The 14,993-nt window shown below is 43.7% G+C and overlaps 1 protein-coding gene across 2 annotated transcripts; it reads right to left on the bottom strand.

Moving 5' to 3' along the window:
- Positions 1-312: 312 nt before the first annotated feature.
- On the bottom strand, positions 313-6,424 carry LOC136481370 (stress response protein nst1-like). 2 transcript variants are annotated; one of them, XM_066478726.1, is made up of 3 exons: positions 4,732-6,423; positions 3,685-4,610; positions 313-757 (listed from the first exon to the last, which is right to left on the bottom strand). In XM_066478726.1, exons 1-3 carry the CDS (start codon positions 6,058-6,060, stop codon positions 607-609), a joined length of 2,406 nt encoding a protein of 801 aa, XP_066334823.1. In that variant the 5' UTR covers positions 6,061-6,423; the 3' UTR covers positions 313-606. The 2 variants fall into 2 exon arrangements, with proteins under 2 accessions (XP_066334823.1, XP_066334824.1); XM_066478727.1 differs by lacking the exon at positions 313-757 and adding an exon at positions 781-1,561 and having other exon boundaries at positions 4,732-6,424.
- Between the last annotated feature and the right edge of the window lie 8,569 nt (positions 6,425-14,993).

Raw genomic sequence — 14,993 nt, 5'->3', positions numbered from 1 at the left:
ATACTAATAAGCATTAATGCCAGCACCTCTTGTCTTCTCCCATGCATTGTGTACCAAATTTCTTCCACCTACATACAGGTTTGTTCGGATTGGAATCCCCACCCAATCCTCAAGGGTGTATGTATAAGAGCAAGCCCTTCATGGTTATGCTATCCACAACCACTTGCACAAGACGATCTACATATTATATACCTAAGTACAGCCGAACAACCACCTTCAAACAAATCAGTCAATACTCAATATAGGCACACGCCATTGCGCATTGCCAAAGGGAGCTGTGTCAGTGTTAGCGGCGACCCAAAACTCCACCTGTGCAGGACAAGTCCCCATGCCCATTTTTCATTGAATCTAGAGTTCATACGACGAGAAGCGCCAACACATCAGGTGAAAGTAAGTTTCACATGAGGCAATGCATCAGGTGCCGCGTGTTAACAGGTCAGGTGATGAGAGTGCTACTAAACAAAATGACCCCATATCTTTTTTCGCGTCAAGGAACACAGGGAGCCTTATCTCCTCGCTAAGTAACCCCCCTGCAACACTCAAAGGAGGCAAGGAAGTCCTGGCTCATACATCCTCCATTTCCTTCTACAACGAGGTCTGTCCCTGCTATGCTGTCTCTTTTTCGTTGAAAGACCACACGGACTGTACATCGGGACTTGGCGAGCAAAATAAGCCTCCTCCGCCTCCAACAGGTGCACTGGATGGCAATGAAAATTGGCCGCCACCTTCCTGGGCTCCATTCAGTATCAGCTCCTCCCTGCATACATAATAACCCCAACAAAGTCGTCAGATCCAGCGTTTTCACTTTATCAACAAACGATGCCAGTATGAATGTATGTATGATGATATTACTACCAGGAAAAAAAATGAAGTAAGATAAGATATGGATAGTTGAAATGTTTTGTCACTAAAACAGAAACCAAGCAGTGTGATGCAGACAACCACCCAAAGGGCACAACCCATGGTAAAAGTAAAAGATTTCAGGCACCCAGTGCCATCCAGACCAAATGAACTCAATTTCAAGCCAACAGCTTCCAGGGTACAAGTCGTAAACTTGAAACAAGCAAATTCAAACGGCAATAGACCAAGTCCAACGCAAAAACAATCCAATCTTGTATCTTAAAACCATAGATATGAAAATTTTAAACTTCACAAATGGGATGGCGCTGGCCCATGTGTTGAACTAGTTATGCTAAGTTTCCATCAGCTTGGAGCCTGTTGATAGGTCAAGTGCTTCTGGCACTGGCCTGTAGGAAGTAGGAACCGGATGGTCTGTCATACTACTTGAGTATTCAAAAATGACTCAAATGCCAATTTCCATGTTCCCTTGAGCCAAATTTCTGTGGGTGGCAGCCCACTTGCGTAAATTTCTGTGGGTTGTCTCTCCTCCTAGAGACATCACCATGGGATAAGACTGAACACCCCATTGGGCCTTTGTCTTTTGATCCTCCTGGAACTCTAGTTGTATCCTAACTGGACTAAAACTTTCATCTCACATGGACTAGGCTGCCTGCTCTTGCATCACAGCACCTTTACATATGCTTTTTAAGTATGAAGGAGCCTGCCCCAACCATGCAAACAAAAAAAAAGGTAACAGTTACCACCTTTAAAAAAAATCTTCATCGTATGTCTAATAAAGTAACAATTAAAACTATGCCCAATAATTAATAGCAAGGTCAAACAGGATGCAGTAACCAAACACCACTGATGAACAGCATACCAATCACCTACAGTGCAGAAGTTCAATGCTATCAAACTACATCTTTCAGAGAACATAAAACGTTGGCTCAACATTTGCTCTCCATAAATAAAGCCATGCATTCATATGTTCAAGGGTTGTGGCCTTGCACAACCTATAGCAAATATTTAATCATCCATTTTGGACTTTTGGCGCCAGCCGAGTTTCATTCAATCATTTTGGACATTTGGCTCCAGCCGAGTTTCATTCAATCTCCATCTCATATAATCGCATTTCTTGGACATAAGACCATCCCAACCTTAGACATACAAATGAAACTAGAACACTCGCTATCAACCAATACATATCTCATCAAACTGCATGCAACAGAACAGCTTAGCCTGCAGCAAGTTCTGATTTTGCACCATCTAAGTCTAGCCTCTAATTATGTCTCAAAAGAAGCAGCCCACACTATTTAAAAATACAAAAAATCAATGCAACCAATGGATGATATGAACGTAGAAGACCATGATGTTGCAGGAAGCATCCTATAAAATCAAGTGTTTAGTCTGCTTATCCCCTCCAAAACTTCTCGTTGTAAACACAGAACCTGGGCAGTTATCAGACGCTTGAGTACGCCTGAGTTACTGTTGGAAAGCAAATCTTGACCAGACCACTAAATCCGAATATAATACACTAAATGTTAGAGGAGCACATCATCAGGAACAGGGACAAAAACATTGGTTAATAATCTGATAATTCATGATGACAACTACCCATCTCCTCGGTTTCTGTACCCTTCTTTCTAATCAATTTAGACCTAGCAATGAATGTGCCTCTGAACTGCCTTAAGAAAAAGGTATTCACTTAGCACATAATTTCTAGCTGGGCTGAAAGAAACCCATGGCCAACTCATTGGTCAACCGTGCCATTGTTGTAACATAATCTTGACTGACAGACACATTTAGTGTTAGGTTCAACAATCACGAACAGTGGAACGAATCATTCAAAATGACCAGACATATTCCAAGCTAGCTTATTCATTATGGCAGTTTGTCAATTCATCATCATCCTAATTCACGAGCAGAGTAGAACAGTTAACGCCATAATAACATCAATCGACCATGATCCATGAAAGTGAGAAATATCAGATACGCACATGTCCGGTTAAGTGTTCCAAAAAGCTTTGGTCACTAGACAGAAAACAGGGGAGTGCCTAGAGACTAGCTAGGATTAGGCAGACACTCTGGGTAGAGTATGTGGCAATTAAGCAGTAAGCAGGATGGTGGTGCTTAACAACTAGGTGGACACATTTAATAGTGACTGCAAAGACCAAAATTGGTGTGACTAACTCATGAAACATATAAAAAAAAATCTTGAAGCACCACTGCCCTGCCCCAGATTACACGTCTTTCTCATAAATAAGACCCACAGAGAACTCCCACCTAATGATTGGAGAATAAAGAGCACTGCTGCCTTAAATCTTTCAAAGAAGAAAGGATCATCCATACACACTCAGCATCACACACTCAATGGGTTCAAGTGTTCAACAATAAAGACGAGTATCAATTAAAAACTCAGCTATGCTAAATGCCAAGATAATTCATTCTGCTTTTCAAAGGTTTCTAATTTCTGTACATATAAATGTCCTGGTTGAAGTAAGGAGTAATCCACAATCAAACATGGAGATTTCACTCGTGTTTAACTATGTCAAATTTAAGCAGATGTCATCAAATGATTATCATTAAAAAAATGTCAATAATTTGGTGCTTAAATGTATTGATACATGAAACTATACTAAGCAGTTAACTGCAAAACTCGAATGACTCACACAATAGCATGAAACTAGCGTTGTCAACATCTGGGGAAAGGACAACAACTATTCAATAATGAGTTACTATACCAGATTTCTAGCTCAAGTGCAAATTATATGATGTTCAGTGGTCATGAAAGCCTTTGTTGCAGCAAATTTTCTAAAAAGAAAAGAGGGATAGGAAACTACTTACTTGGGCCAAGAAGGACCAGGTGGTCCAAAGGGGTGTTCATGTGCTGATTTGTTTGGAGACCCAAAAACCAAGTCATTGCGTAATTTCCCTGGTATTTCATGTGGAAGGAACAGGCTTGGTGTATCAGGTGGCAATTGCTGGAAAGGTGCTTTCTGCAGCCATGGATCACTGTCCTTCAAACCAGTACCCAGGGGGCCTTTTGTTCCACCATTGAAAAGATTGCCACTATAGTTTAATTGATTTGTCTGTCGAGGCCACTGACTCTGAGGGCCTTGGAGACCTAAACTTTCATGAACCAATGGCGTGCTCCACATTTGCCATGTGCCTTGCTCACTGCTAGCCTCAGGCTGAATAGGACCACCAGGCCTTTTTCCAACTAATAAGTGCAGGGGCTTGATAGGCTTTTCTTCAACCATACGAGATCTAGAGAGAGGAGACTCAATTGGTGAAGGCCTCCCATGTGATTTCTTGGCGACATCACTCAAGATGAAACCACAATCCAAGTCTGGAGGGAAGTTATCTAAAGACTCTGAAACTGGCCCAAGCAATGCGATTGCATCTGGATCATAGCATGGGTCCTCAAACTGTTCTGAATCTTCAAATACCACAGATTCTGCATCATCATAGAAAGGCATATGTCCAGCAGGAAAATGAGGTAGTGGCTTATTGGGAGGTGCTCCATTAAGCGGTGGAAAACCTGGAAATTGCATGGACTGGCTTGAATTTGGCTTGCTGTCCAGAGGAGGATACTGAGATAGAAATGTATGAGCATTGCTTATTTGCACTCCATTTGGTTCTGGCTTCCGGTTCATATCACGAGCTGAAGTTGTAGCATCAGGACAAGGGGAGACTGATGCTGAACGACTAAACAGCTGGTGCCATGACTTTTTAAAGCTGGTAGGGGCTGGCTGCACATTTGGACTAACCTGCATAGAGCAAAATACAAAAAGTGGAAGATTTAAGATGGAAATTCAGGTAAAAACAGCTAATGCAACTGGTTCTAACAACAAGATTTGACACTGAAGTAGCAATGCCCTTGTTACTCACAGGTCGATTAAAATTCGTCCATGAATTTCTGGTTTCCCCAGCTAAAGCGGATTTGGCTGCAGCTTGCATGGCTGCATGCTGGACATCTCTTTTGGCTGCATTACCCTGGTCAGTTGCAGGAACTACGGGTCTGCTAACCTTGTTAACTTGAGGGACAGGGGCCTGAGCACTTCTGCCAAAGAAGGAACCACTGCCAAACCCTCTTGAAGAAGCTAAGAAACCACCTGTCATACTGCCGAAGTACTTCGCTCTGCTCTCCACTGTCTTATTACTATGATTGTTAGCTTCAAAGTAATGAGGCTTGTAACCCTCACGTCTGTCAGAGTCAATCTTTCTGTCGAAGGCTCTTTTCCTGTCACCTTCTCTGCCCAATCGCCTATCAATATCCTCACAATCTGAGTTACTCTTGCTTGACCCCTTGTCCTCTTTCTTCCTCCTCTCCTGGCGCCGCCTCTCTGCCTCCCTCCTAGCATCCTTCTCCCCAACAGGGGTAACGCTTTTGGACCGCTCCTCGGCCTCAGCTTTCTCATCCTTCAGCCTCCTGCGTTCCTCCACCAGCTTTGCCATCTCTTCCCGCTGCTTCCTTTCTTCCTCCTCCAGCATTTCCCTCTCCAGTCTCGCTAGCCTCTTCTCCTCTGCCTTCCTCCTCGCCTTCTCGACCCTGCTCTCCTCAGCTTTTCCCCCATTCTCCCCTCCCTTTGCCAACCTCTTACCATCTGGGCCCAAGCCCTCACCGTCCCCTGACGATGTAAATCTGAATATCTTCCTCAAGGGACACCTCACTGTTGCTGTGAAAAGTGACAACAGCAGGTGCCATGAGAACTCCCAGAAGGAGGTACTGGCGCCGGCCGAGCAGCGCAGGTCGAGCCAGTCTCCGCAATCCTGAGCGCAAGGCCACCTGGAGGGGGCCTTCCCGGCCGAAATAAGGTCGAGCACGGGGCGCTTGGAGACGTGGCCGCAGTAGGAGCACATGAACTTGCCGCCGCCGGGGTTCTGGTCCCTGTAGGGGTTGCTGCAGTTGCGGCAGCGGCGGGTGGCGGTCCTGCGGAGCTTGTGGAGCTCGAGGGCGTGAGCGCGTCGCTCCTCGCGGAGGCGCGCGGAGCGGCGGGCGCGCCAGAGGGAGAGCCGCGGGAGGAGGATCTCGTACCAGAAGAGGGTGAGGAGGAGCACGGAGACGCAGGCGAGGCGCGGGGAGGTGACCTCGAAGCGGTAGGCGGCCGGGAGGAGCAGCTGGGTGGCGGCCCAGATGGCGATGAGCGGGACGACGAGCCACGGGAGCATGGTGGCGACGCGCCGCGACCAGCGCTGCACGGCGCAGAGCATACACATTGGGTTATCCGGCCGCCTCCGCTGCGCAAGCCCGCTGCTGGATCGCCAGCGCCGTCGGAGCCTTGAAGGGCGGGTGGGTCGGTGTGTTGCTTGCTCGGCGGGTAATGCTGCGATTCGATTTGGGGGAAGGGGAGGGAAAGCCTCGAATGGGGGAGCGGAATCGAAGCGGGCGGTCCCTTTTTTTGCGGCGATGCGAGATGCGGCAGCTAGGAGGAGAGCGTGGGGAGAATGGATTCGAGAACGGGGAGCTGGAGGTGGGAGATGGCCATGGCGAAAACCCTAGCTTTTTCCAGTCCCTTTCTTCCCTCTCCTTCTCGGTCGGCGACGGAAGGAAGACGAAGCAGCAAGCCGTGACCGTGAGAAAACCAGGTAAAGCCACCACGCCATTTTTTTTTCTTTCTAATTTCTTTTCTTTTTTCCTTCCTTCCTTCCTTCCGGGAAAAGCCTCTATCTTCTTAATTAATTGTTAAGCAGTTTGAGATTAAAGCTACAGTTATTGAATTTTAGCTTTGACATTAAAGTGACTGAAAACGATAAACATGACTACTTTAGCGTGAATGGTAGCTTAACTTTACCGGGCTTAAGGGTTTATACCCTTATTTTAAAGCGCATTTATGATTTTACCCTCATTTTTTTTAACTTTGTGATTCTACCCCTACAATTTCTAAACGAAGGAGGACATTACCCCTGGCCTATGAAAATCCCTCTAACGGTGTTAACTTTTGGATAAAAGGACAATTTTACCCATGTGTTTTTACTCCTGTTTTATTATGTTATTTGTGTTTTACCCCTATTTTCAAACAGTAAGTTGACATTTTTTATACAGAATTTTCAGAAAGATTCGACAACATTTCAGCTGACAATCCACATAAACACAATTTAATATCACATAACTAGTATATATAAATCAGATCCATATAACATGTCATCAAAGTACCATAATAGAAGCCAACATACAGGTCCAAATAACATGTCAAATACTAACATATAAGCCTAAATGACATGTCAAATAAAAGTAGGAGCTACTAATGAGTTCTTTAGGCAACTAGTAGTGAGTTACATATCAAACATCGAAACCTAACAAAGTAGCAAGCCTCTCAGAAGTTACTCCTCTTCCTCTTTCCCTTTCTAAAGCACTTACACTTTATACGAAAAAAGAGAAGAATTATATTAGTAAAGTTAATAAAATATGTAGTAAAGAGAAGCACGTGCACTTGCAGGGTCTTAAGATTGATTTCATCCCATGACATAAATAGCAGTGACTACAGATGCAAATGAGCCTTCTGAAGTGTTCAGGGCTGACATTTTGGTCACTTTGTGTATAAGTATCAAGGACAGAAGCCCACATAACATGTTCCAAAAAAAAAGAAGCCCACATAACGTAACTACTTAAAGCTGTGCCTTGAACTCACTATCCACTAATCATCCACACAAGAGCTAGCTAGCAGAAGTTCAACAATTTTTTTATTCATTGATTATCATAGAACTTCAACAATTAGTAAAGCTATACTCCCTCCATACTCAAAAATGAAGTCGTTTTGAACAAAGCTTGGGTCAAACATTGGGAACATAAATCATGAATAACTTTTAAGTTGTTAAGTTTGGAAATGTGAAAACCATATGTATAGATTTGTCTTGAAAAATGCTTTCACAAAAATTTACATATATCACTTTTTAATAAAAGAAGGGCGGGCATGGTGCAAGCAGTAGAGTCTTACCGCCTGTGACCGGAAGGTCCCGGGTTCGAGTCGCGGTCTCCTCGCATTCCACAGGCGAGGGTAAGGCTTGCCACTAACACCTTTCCCCAGACCCCGCACAGAGCGGGAGCTCTCTACACTGGGTACGTCATTTTTCCTTTATCACTTTTTAATAAATATCTTTATAAAAATAACTAGTTAAAGTTATGCTTTGGAGACCGTGTCGTTGTCCAAAATGACTTTATTTTTAAGTATGGAGGGAGAAGTTTTAAAGACTTACCTTGCCTTTAATTTCTTGCATACTAGAAAAGCGCGAGGCCTTGCCGCGCAGTGCCCGTATTCTGTCTAAGTATTATAGTTGATATAAAATTTATTTCACGTATGGAGTAATAATAAGGTGTACACTTTTTTTAAGGAACGAGGTAAGACAAATCCTTGGCTTCGTTAGGGCATATACAACCCACAGACGGGGTCCATCTCTAAACGTCTCGAATCTATCATACAGACACGTATAAAGACAGGTCATACAACCCATAGAGATGAGTCTATCTCTAAGCTGTTTAATGTTTTGCATGCAGTTAGGATCAACTATAAATAAAATTTTGTATATCATTGTGTGGCTATTTGATAGAAAATATATCAAAGATAAATAAGAGCAACATGATTACAATATATTATTTAGAAACCATCAATCTAATAATTATGTTATATATAGTTGCAACGCCTTAACCATCAATCTAATAATTATGTTTATATAGTTGCAACGCCTTTTGTCTAATTTCTTTTGTTTCCATAGCATTGCCATATGTGCTCGATTAGGTCCTTGAGTTTCCTATGTATTGGCCGAGCTCTTGTAGCGGATTTTCCCAAGATGATAAAAAAGGGAGTGAGTTCACACATTGTAGATGATGATCTCAGTTTTATGAGAACAAATAGCATTACAGATAGAAACATATTGACAGCCTTTGTCAGATTCATTCATCAGAAAAATTCAGAAATAGCATCAGGTAGAAAAATTCAGATTCATTCCTAAACTTGCAGTCAGCGCCTGCCTTTTGAAGAAAACCTGAAACTGCATTCCTAACCCCATCTCATGATCAACAAGGAGTTCAAATTGCACCACAATTGTGCCAGATAAAATCTCAATCGTGCCAATACATATAACCATTGTTCTTTCCAGCTGCTAAAGAAAATAGGTTGCGTAGATCTTTTCCAACTTGGCTCCATCCATCAGTTTCAGGTTCCGATTCAGAATTTCAGATAGCCTGAACTTATAAGGAGAACTGCTCCATCCATCAGTTTCAGGTTGTTTTTTTACCTGAACTAAGAGAAATAGAATAGACACCGCTGTCAGATGATGGATATCGGCTAGATCTCCTACGGCCGGAGACTGGCTTTGCAGCTCCGGTCAGCACGAGCCTGCGAGAGCTCCGCCTCATTCTCGAGCCCAGCTGCGAGGACCGCGGCGTCGACTCAGGCGCGGGGCGGCGGCGAGGGCACCCAACGCCGTACAAGCGGGAGCCGAGGTTGCGGGCCGCCGCTGTTGAGTCGCTTCTGCGACCGAAGCTCTGCACCGGGCCGCCGCCGCCGCTGCCTCTGACGACGCAGCAGCCGTAGATGAACAGGGAGATGATTTTGGCGCGACGGCTTCCTCTCGCACGCTCACACGAGCGCACGGGATCCGCACACCATCGTGACGTAGAGATGGGCCGTACAACACTGCTCAGGTTGTCTTCTCAACATCGGAGCACGGGCCGGCTCCGTCGCCTCACGAGACGACGACGGCTCCGTCTACAGGCTTAGAGAGGGTTGTTTTTGTAAAAAGGGTGACGAAGAGACGGGACGAACAGAGCCGTTGTACGTGCCCTTATTTTCGCTTAGGTGTCCTGGTTTGCAAAAAAACGTACGTGGAAAGATTATAGGTGGAAATTATGTGTAATAATATGGAGCGACCTTAGTAGATATGTTAATATATACAAAATTTTATTGTATGTAGTTAAATTACCTGTGTAGCCCTACAACAATGGATGCTATTGATATGTATTGTGTTAGTCATATAAGCAATTTTTATATAAAGTATAGAATTTGCATTTTTTTTTTTGAATTTTTGTAAATAGGCAACAACGTTCTGGACGTGGTTATTTAAGAGTACAAGCACATGCATGGATTTGAACCGGTGGCAATAAACCTTTGGTTGATTTGGTTTCTCAAATATTATTGTACAGATGCCAAATTGAGATTTAGAGCATGAGTATCTGAAAAGTAAATGATAAAATTACTTCAATATGTCAAATGGATATAGACAGAGAAACTGAATCGTTAATGCTGAATATTTGAAGCTCCACTAATGCATAAGATATTATATATCTATTGCATAGATCTAGTTATGAGAAACAAAACAGAACTTGTTTTTTTTATTTTATGAATTTTCTATGGTTTTATATAGCTTTTATAACTTTTAGCTGATTTAAACATAAAAGAAAAAGGAAAATCTAATAGGACAAACGCTTTGCACTTAGGCCCCTGTACATTTCCTTATTCTCAATATGCTCTGATGTACTGTCAACAACTGTTTATATAACTCAGGAGATTTTGCATTTGGAACACTGGAAAAGCTTCTATTCTCCTTTCCTTACCCACGAGCGCTCAGCAGAGTGCGGACGCCGGCGTCGATCCGGCCGGGGACGGACTCGGTGGTGGCGCCTGGGCAGCTGGCGAGCTGCGCAGGGCCCTCGCGGTCCCGGCCGGGGACGAACTCGGCGGGAGGCGGGCAGGGGGCTGCTGACCGCGGGAACAGGCCCTACCCTCTTCTAAGAGGGAAGGGTGGGGACGCAACACTCTTGCATGCAGATGCATGATACACGTACTTCCTAATTTCTGATGACGTGCATGTACCCACGACGCACTATTTCTGATGAACTTGAACTATACGTATGAATCACCTATATGCGAAGACATATATATAACGTGACTCCAATATATTTATCTAAAACTTCATAACTAATTTATTTCACATAAGGAAAAATATGGAACCAATACCAAATTTCTCCAAAAATATAATGTGTATTATATTGGTGCTAGAATTAGAGTTATTTGGATCTTATTTGTACTTGCTCCAAGTGTTTTATTGCTCATAGTCCAGCCCACTATTAAATCCTGAAGGAAAATTTGTAGAGAGCATATTGAGTTTCGCTGTAGACATGTCCACCATGACATTAGGAATGCGGCTGATGAGCGGCTCGGTTGGCTGAGCACCTACATTTGTTCATGCCATCATCATGCTGCCTGCCCCAAACCATTTGGCTCAGATCATGGACTGGTCATGCACTTTGGACATTTCTAGTTATAGATCATTTACGAGTTAGCTATTGGAGAGTGTGACCGTATGAGAGAAGAGTACTCTAATACACATCTTCCTGAGTCAAAATTTCACTTTTATTGTTGCTATTAAATTCTATTCAGTCATTTTGAATGATCAATCATGCATCATATGTGTATGCTACACCAATGAAATGAGAATGAGAGTGCTATAAATATCAAAGACTGCACCTATATCTAAGCATGGTCAATAGGTGTAGCCTGGAACAATTTTGTGGGATATTGGAGATGAACAAACATGGTGTAGGATCTGCCGGTGGCGTGTGGCCTGGCGCTCCCTCCGGAGACTATCTCGATTTGTTTCGGTGCGCCGTGCTTCCTCTTCCTCTATTCTCCTCTGTCGCCGCCCTCTGTTTTGTACGGTTTCAATCCGCCAAGTAACGCTTCTCTCCGGCGCTGATAATCATTGTCGTGTCGTCGCTCTTAGCTCTGGTAGTTAGGTGACTGCCGGTGTGCAGGACGTCGGTATGCCCCCTCTGCGAAATGGCAGCTACCATCCTTCGCCCTCGCGCGCTACTGCAGCGGCACCTTAGCATTGTCGCCGACGTGCGGCGTCGCGTCGCGGCCCCCCAGCAGCGGCGTTCCCTCATGGCGCTTCGCCCTCGCTCACTCCTGCAGCGGCAGCGGCGCGCCTACGGCCCTTTCGCACGCTGAGTGGGACCAGCAGCGTCTCCCTTTTCCCTGTCTATCCTCATTTTCCCATGTCATGTGCAGATGCCAATTTAGTGCATATGCATTTGTACAAGCATAGAAATCTCCTAAAGGTTCATCATCTATTAGTAAATGTCCTATTTTCATTACCAGTGAGGCAACATTATTTGCAATGCCCCAAACAGGCCAAACATTTTGAATGACTACCTTAAAAAATCCAAGCAGTAAGACCCTAGGAACCTCTTAACAAATATTTATTTTAATTGCTTCTCAGCAATCTGATGCCATGGATTGAGGTAGGAAAATGAACAAACCTAAAATCCTTATATAGCTCGTTCAATGTTAAGAATACTTTAGGATCCTTGCCAGCAATATCATGCCTGTTTGGAACACACAGAGGGAGACAAAGTCAGTACTCCTTTTCGTCATGATATGAATGTTTGCATACCTGATATTAAACACCAGACCGGGTTTGTTAATTTGCTTTCCCTTTTTTTTTTCCATGCACTCCATTTTATTAGTTTCTTTTTGGTGCTGTTCATACGAGGCTGTGAGCTGCGATTGATTTGTTCATGTACACCAGTGTGCTTCAAAGATGCTTACCTTTCGCATTTCCATTTCAATTCTCCATTATTCAGTGTTTAAAACATACTTTAGGCACTTTTGGTACCAAAGGATGAGGCAGCAAGCACCAGACTATTTATGGACCCATGGACAAACAGCATCACGGTCCCAAATACCACAGCGTGAGGCACTTGCCCCGTTTGACAGGGTTTCTCCACCGGCTTTAGGAGCCGTTTAGAGCTGTTTTCTGCCAAACGGGGTAAAGTGAAATAGCTTCACTGGTGAAGCCCCTAAAAACATGCTCTCACAGTGATTTAGGGTGGGATGGAGCCAAAAAACGTTGCTTCTCCCGGCTTCTCATCTAGGCCCCTAAAAACATGCTCTCACAGGGAAACCATTTTGCCAAATGGTTTACCAAAACCGCTTCAGCTCCACTGGTGGAGCTGTTCGTGGAGCTGAAGCCAAAAAAAAAATAGCTTCACTAGTGAAGTGAAGCTCTGTCAAACGGAGGCGTCATTGTGTGATGCTACCTGACAGTGTGCCGACCTCCAGTAATGCCACCTCTTCTCATGGTATTCGTATTCCTTTTGCCAGCTATGCATCGACATGCGAAACATGTTTACCTACATTGTATTTTACAGTTATTCAGCTACACTGATGCATGCTTATCCTTTTTGCCAGCGTCCCCAACACCGGAGCCATCTGTCACTTCTAGAACAGGTCACAATCGTAGGGCAGATGGCATTCTCCGCAACGATGCTTAGTCGCAAACATGTGTGCCTACATCCAGCTCCTTGCTTCCATACTTCGTATATTGCCAACAAAATATATTCATGTGTATGTTCTTTGCAATGTCCATCCTTCCAGATCACCGACAACCAGCTGCCACTGAAGAATGATGTACTGTTCAGATGCCATCCTCTTCAAGGCCTGGCCGCCGTCGGATTACTTCTCAGTGCTTCAATCGACACAAGTGTGAGACTCTTCTTCCAAAATATTTTATTTCCCAGTTTAGTTGCGCGGCATGTGGAAATTCCTTCTCGTATGGCTTCGAGGGACGATGGCCCTTTCATATAATGGCTTCCATAAACAGTTTAACTCAAACGATGCTACATTTCCTTACATTAGCAGGCTAGATCCGTTGCATTCTCACGTGTTACGTCTCCAAGAGGCCTACAGGTCCTCATTGAAAATAATCCTCCTGGATATGAACACAACACACATAACGTTGTGTAGACCGAAATTTTTGAGGAGATATGCAGTTGATGTACTCAGAATGCCAAGGTCTATTACTGCTCTCAATTTTCTTTAACATCAACCGCCTCTAATTTTTTATTCTCTAATGCAAATCTTACCGTTTCAGGTCTAATTTATAGTATCTGCATGCTACCCTCATGTAAGAATTGCATAGGTTCTGAGCCATCTCTGCACTAAACCCTTTGCTATGATCCGTGGTACTGAACGGCATCCTGCTTAGAAGGTAACAATTTCTCCCCTCATAGTCATACTCAGATTGGCCAGATGTTCTCACTATACCTATGAATATGTAATCCCTAAGGTAACTCTTTCTGTTTCGGGTTTGATGCATGCTGTACAGAGCCCCTCTGTTCCTGTGTTCCATGTTGTATAATACACACCAGCAGCTAACAATGTCCTTGCCATGCCAACATCTTGAAAATCTACCTATACCTGATCTCTTATTGAGTTCTCTGTGTATGTCTCCAGACCTGATAGAACCGGACCTAGGGGGAGCAAGTCATGAACTCTGATTGGTTGCATTTGATATTTGTATAGTCATGTGCTTGCTTGCATTGCATAAGCTTTTAAATTCAATATGCATGCTTGTGTGGTGTATGCTAGTTGTAGAATTTGATTGATGAAATGAAAACTAGCATGCATAGGATGATAGCTAGACACTTGGTATGCTTTTTAAGTAATGCTAGTACCTTACTTTTAATGTTGATCTCACGAGGTATCTAATGCTTTTATTTTCAAGTGATATCTAGCTAACCATGGTGCTAAGGATGAACTTAAAGGTGCAACTCTGATTGGTATCACACTTCAAAGGTTTACTCTATACACCTTAGCACCATTTTGTAGCAATTACTCTCCAACAATTCCAATCTATGCATATGTGTGAGCTTCAAACCAAACACTCTAGCACATATGTAGGGGAGCTAATACTATCATTTCAGGTTTGTGGTATTTGTCCAAAATTATTTACACATGGTAAAATTGCTTGGGCAAGCAACATGAATTCAAAAAAGCTTAATTTTCATATCTTTGTGGAGTTGTCATCAATTACCAAAAAGGAAGAGATTGAAAGGTCCTTGTTTGGTTTTGGTAATTGAGTGACAACCTGGGTGGACTAATTGTGTTTATGTGAGATACATAGGTGATTAGTCCACAGATACATGTGTGTGAGCAACATATGCCATGAAGGTGGAAATGGCTCGGAGATGTTGCAAAGCTCACACATGTGATGATGAAGGAGCTCATTGCACATGAGACATGACATTGAGTCATGTGATCAAGGTGGAGAAGATCAAGACAAGACTTGGCTTGATGGACCGGTTGCAAGCGTGAAGGGCAAGTCAGAGGCTTTGGAGCGATGGACCGCGTGGCGGTGAAGCTTGAGCAAGA

This window comes from Miscanthus floridulus, chromosome 9 (assembly GCF_019320115.1).
Source record: "Miscanthus floridulus cultivar M001 chromosome 9, ASM1932011v1, whole genome shotgun sequence".
In the NCBI taxonomy this organism is placed as follows: Eukaryota; Viridiplantae; Streptophyta; class Magnoliopsida; order Poales; family Poaceae; genus Miscanthus; species Miscanthus floridulus.
Note: the sequence above shows the minus strand (reverse complement) of the source record. Positions and strands in the feature narration are given on the sequence as shown.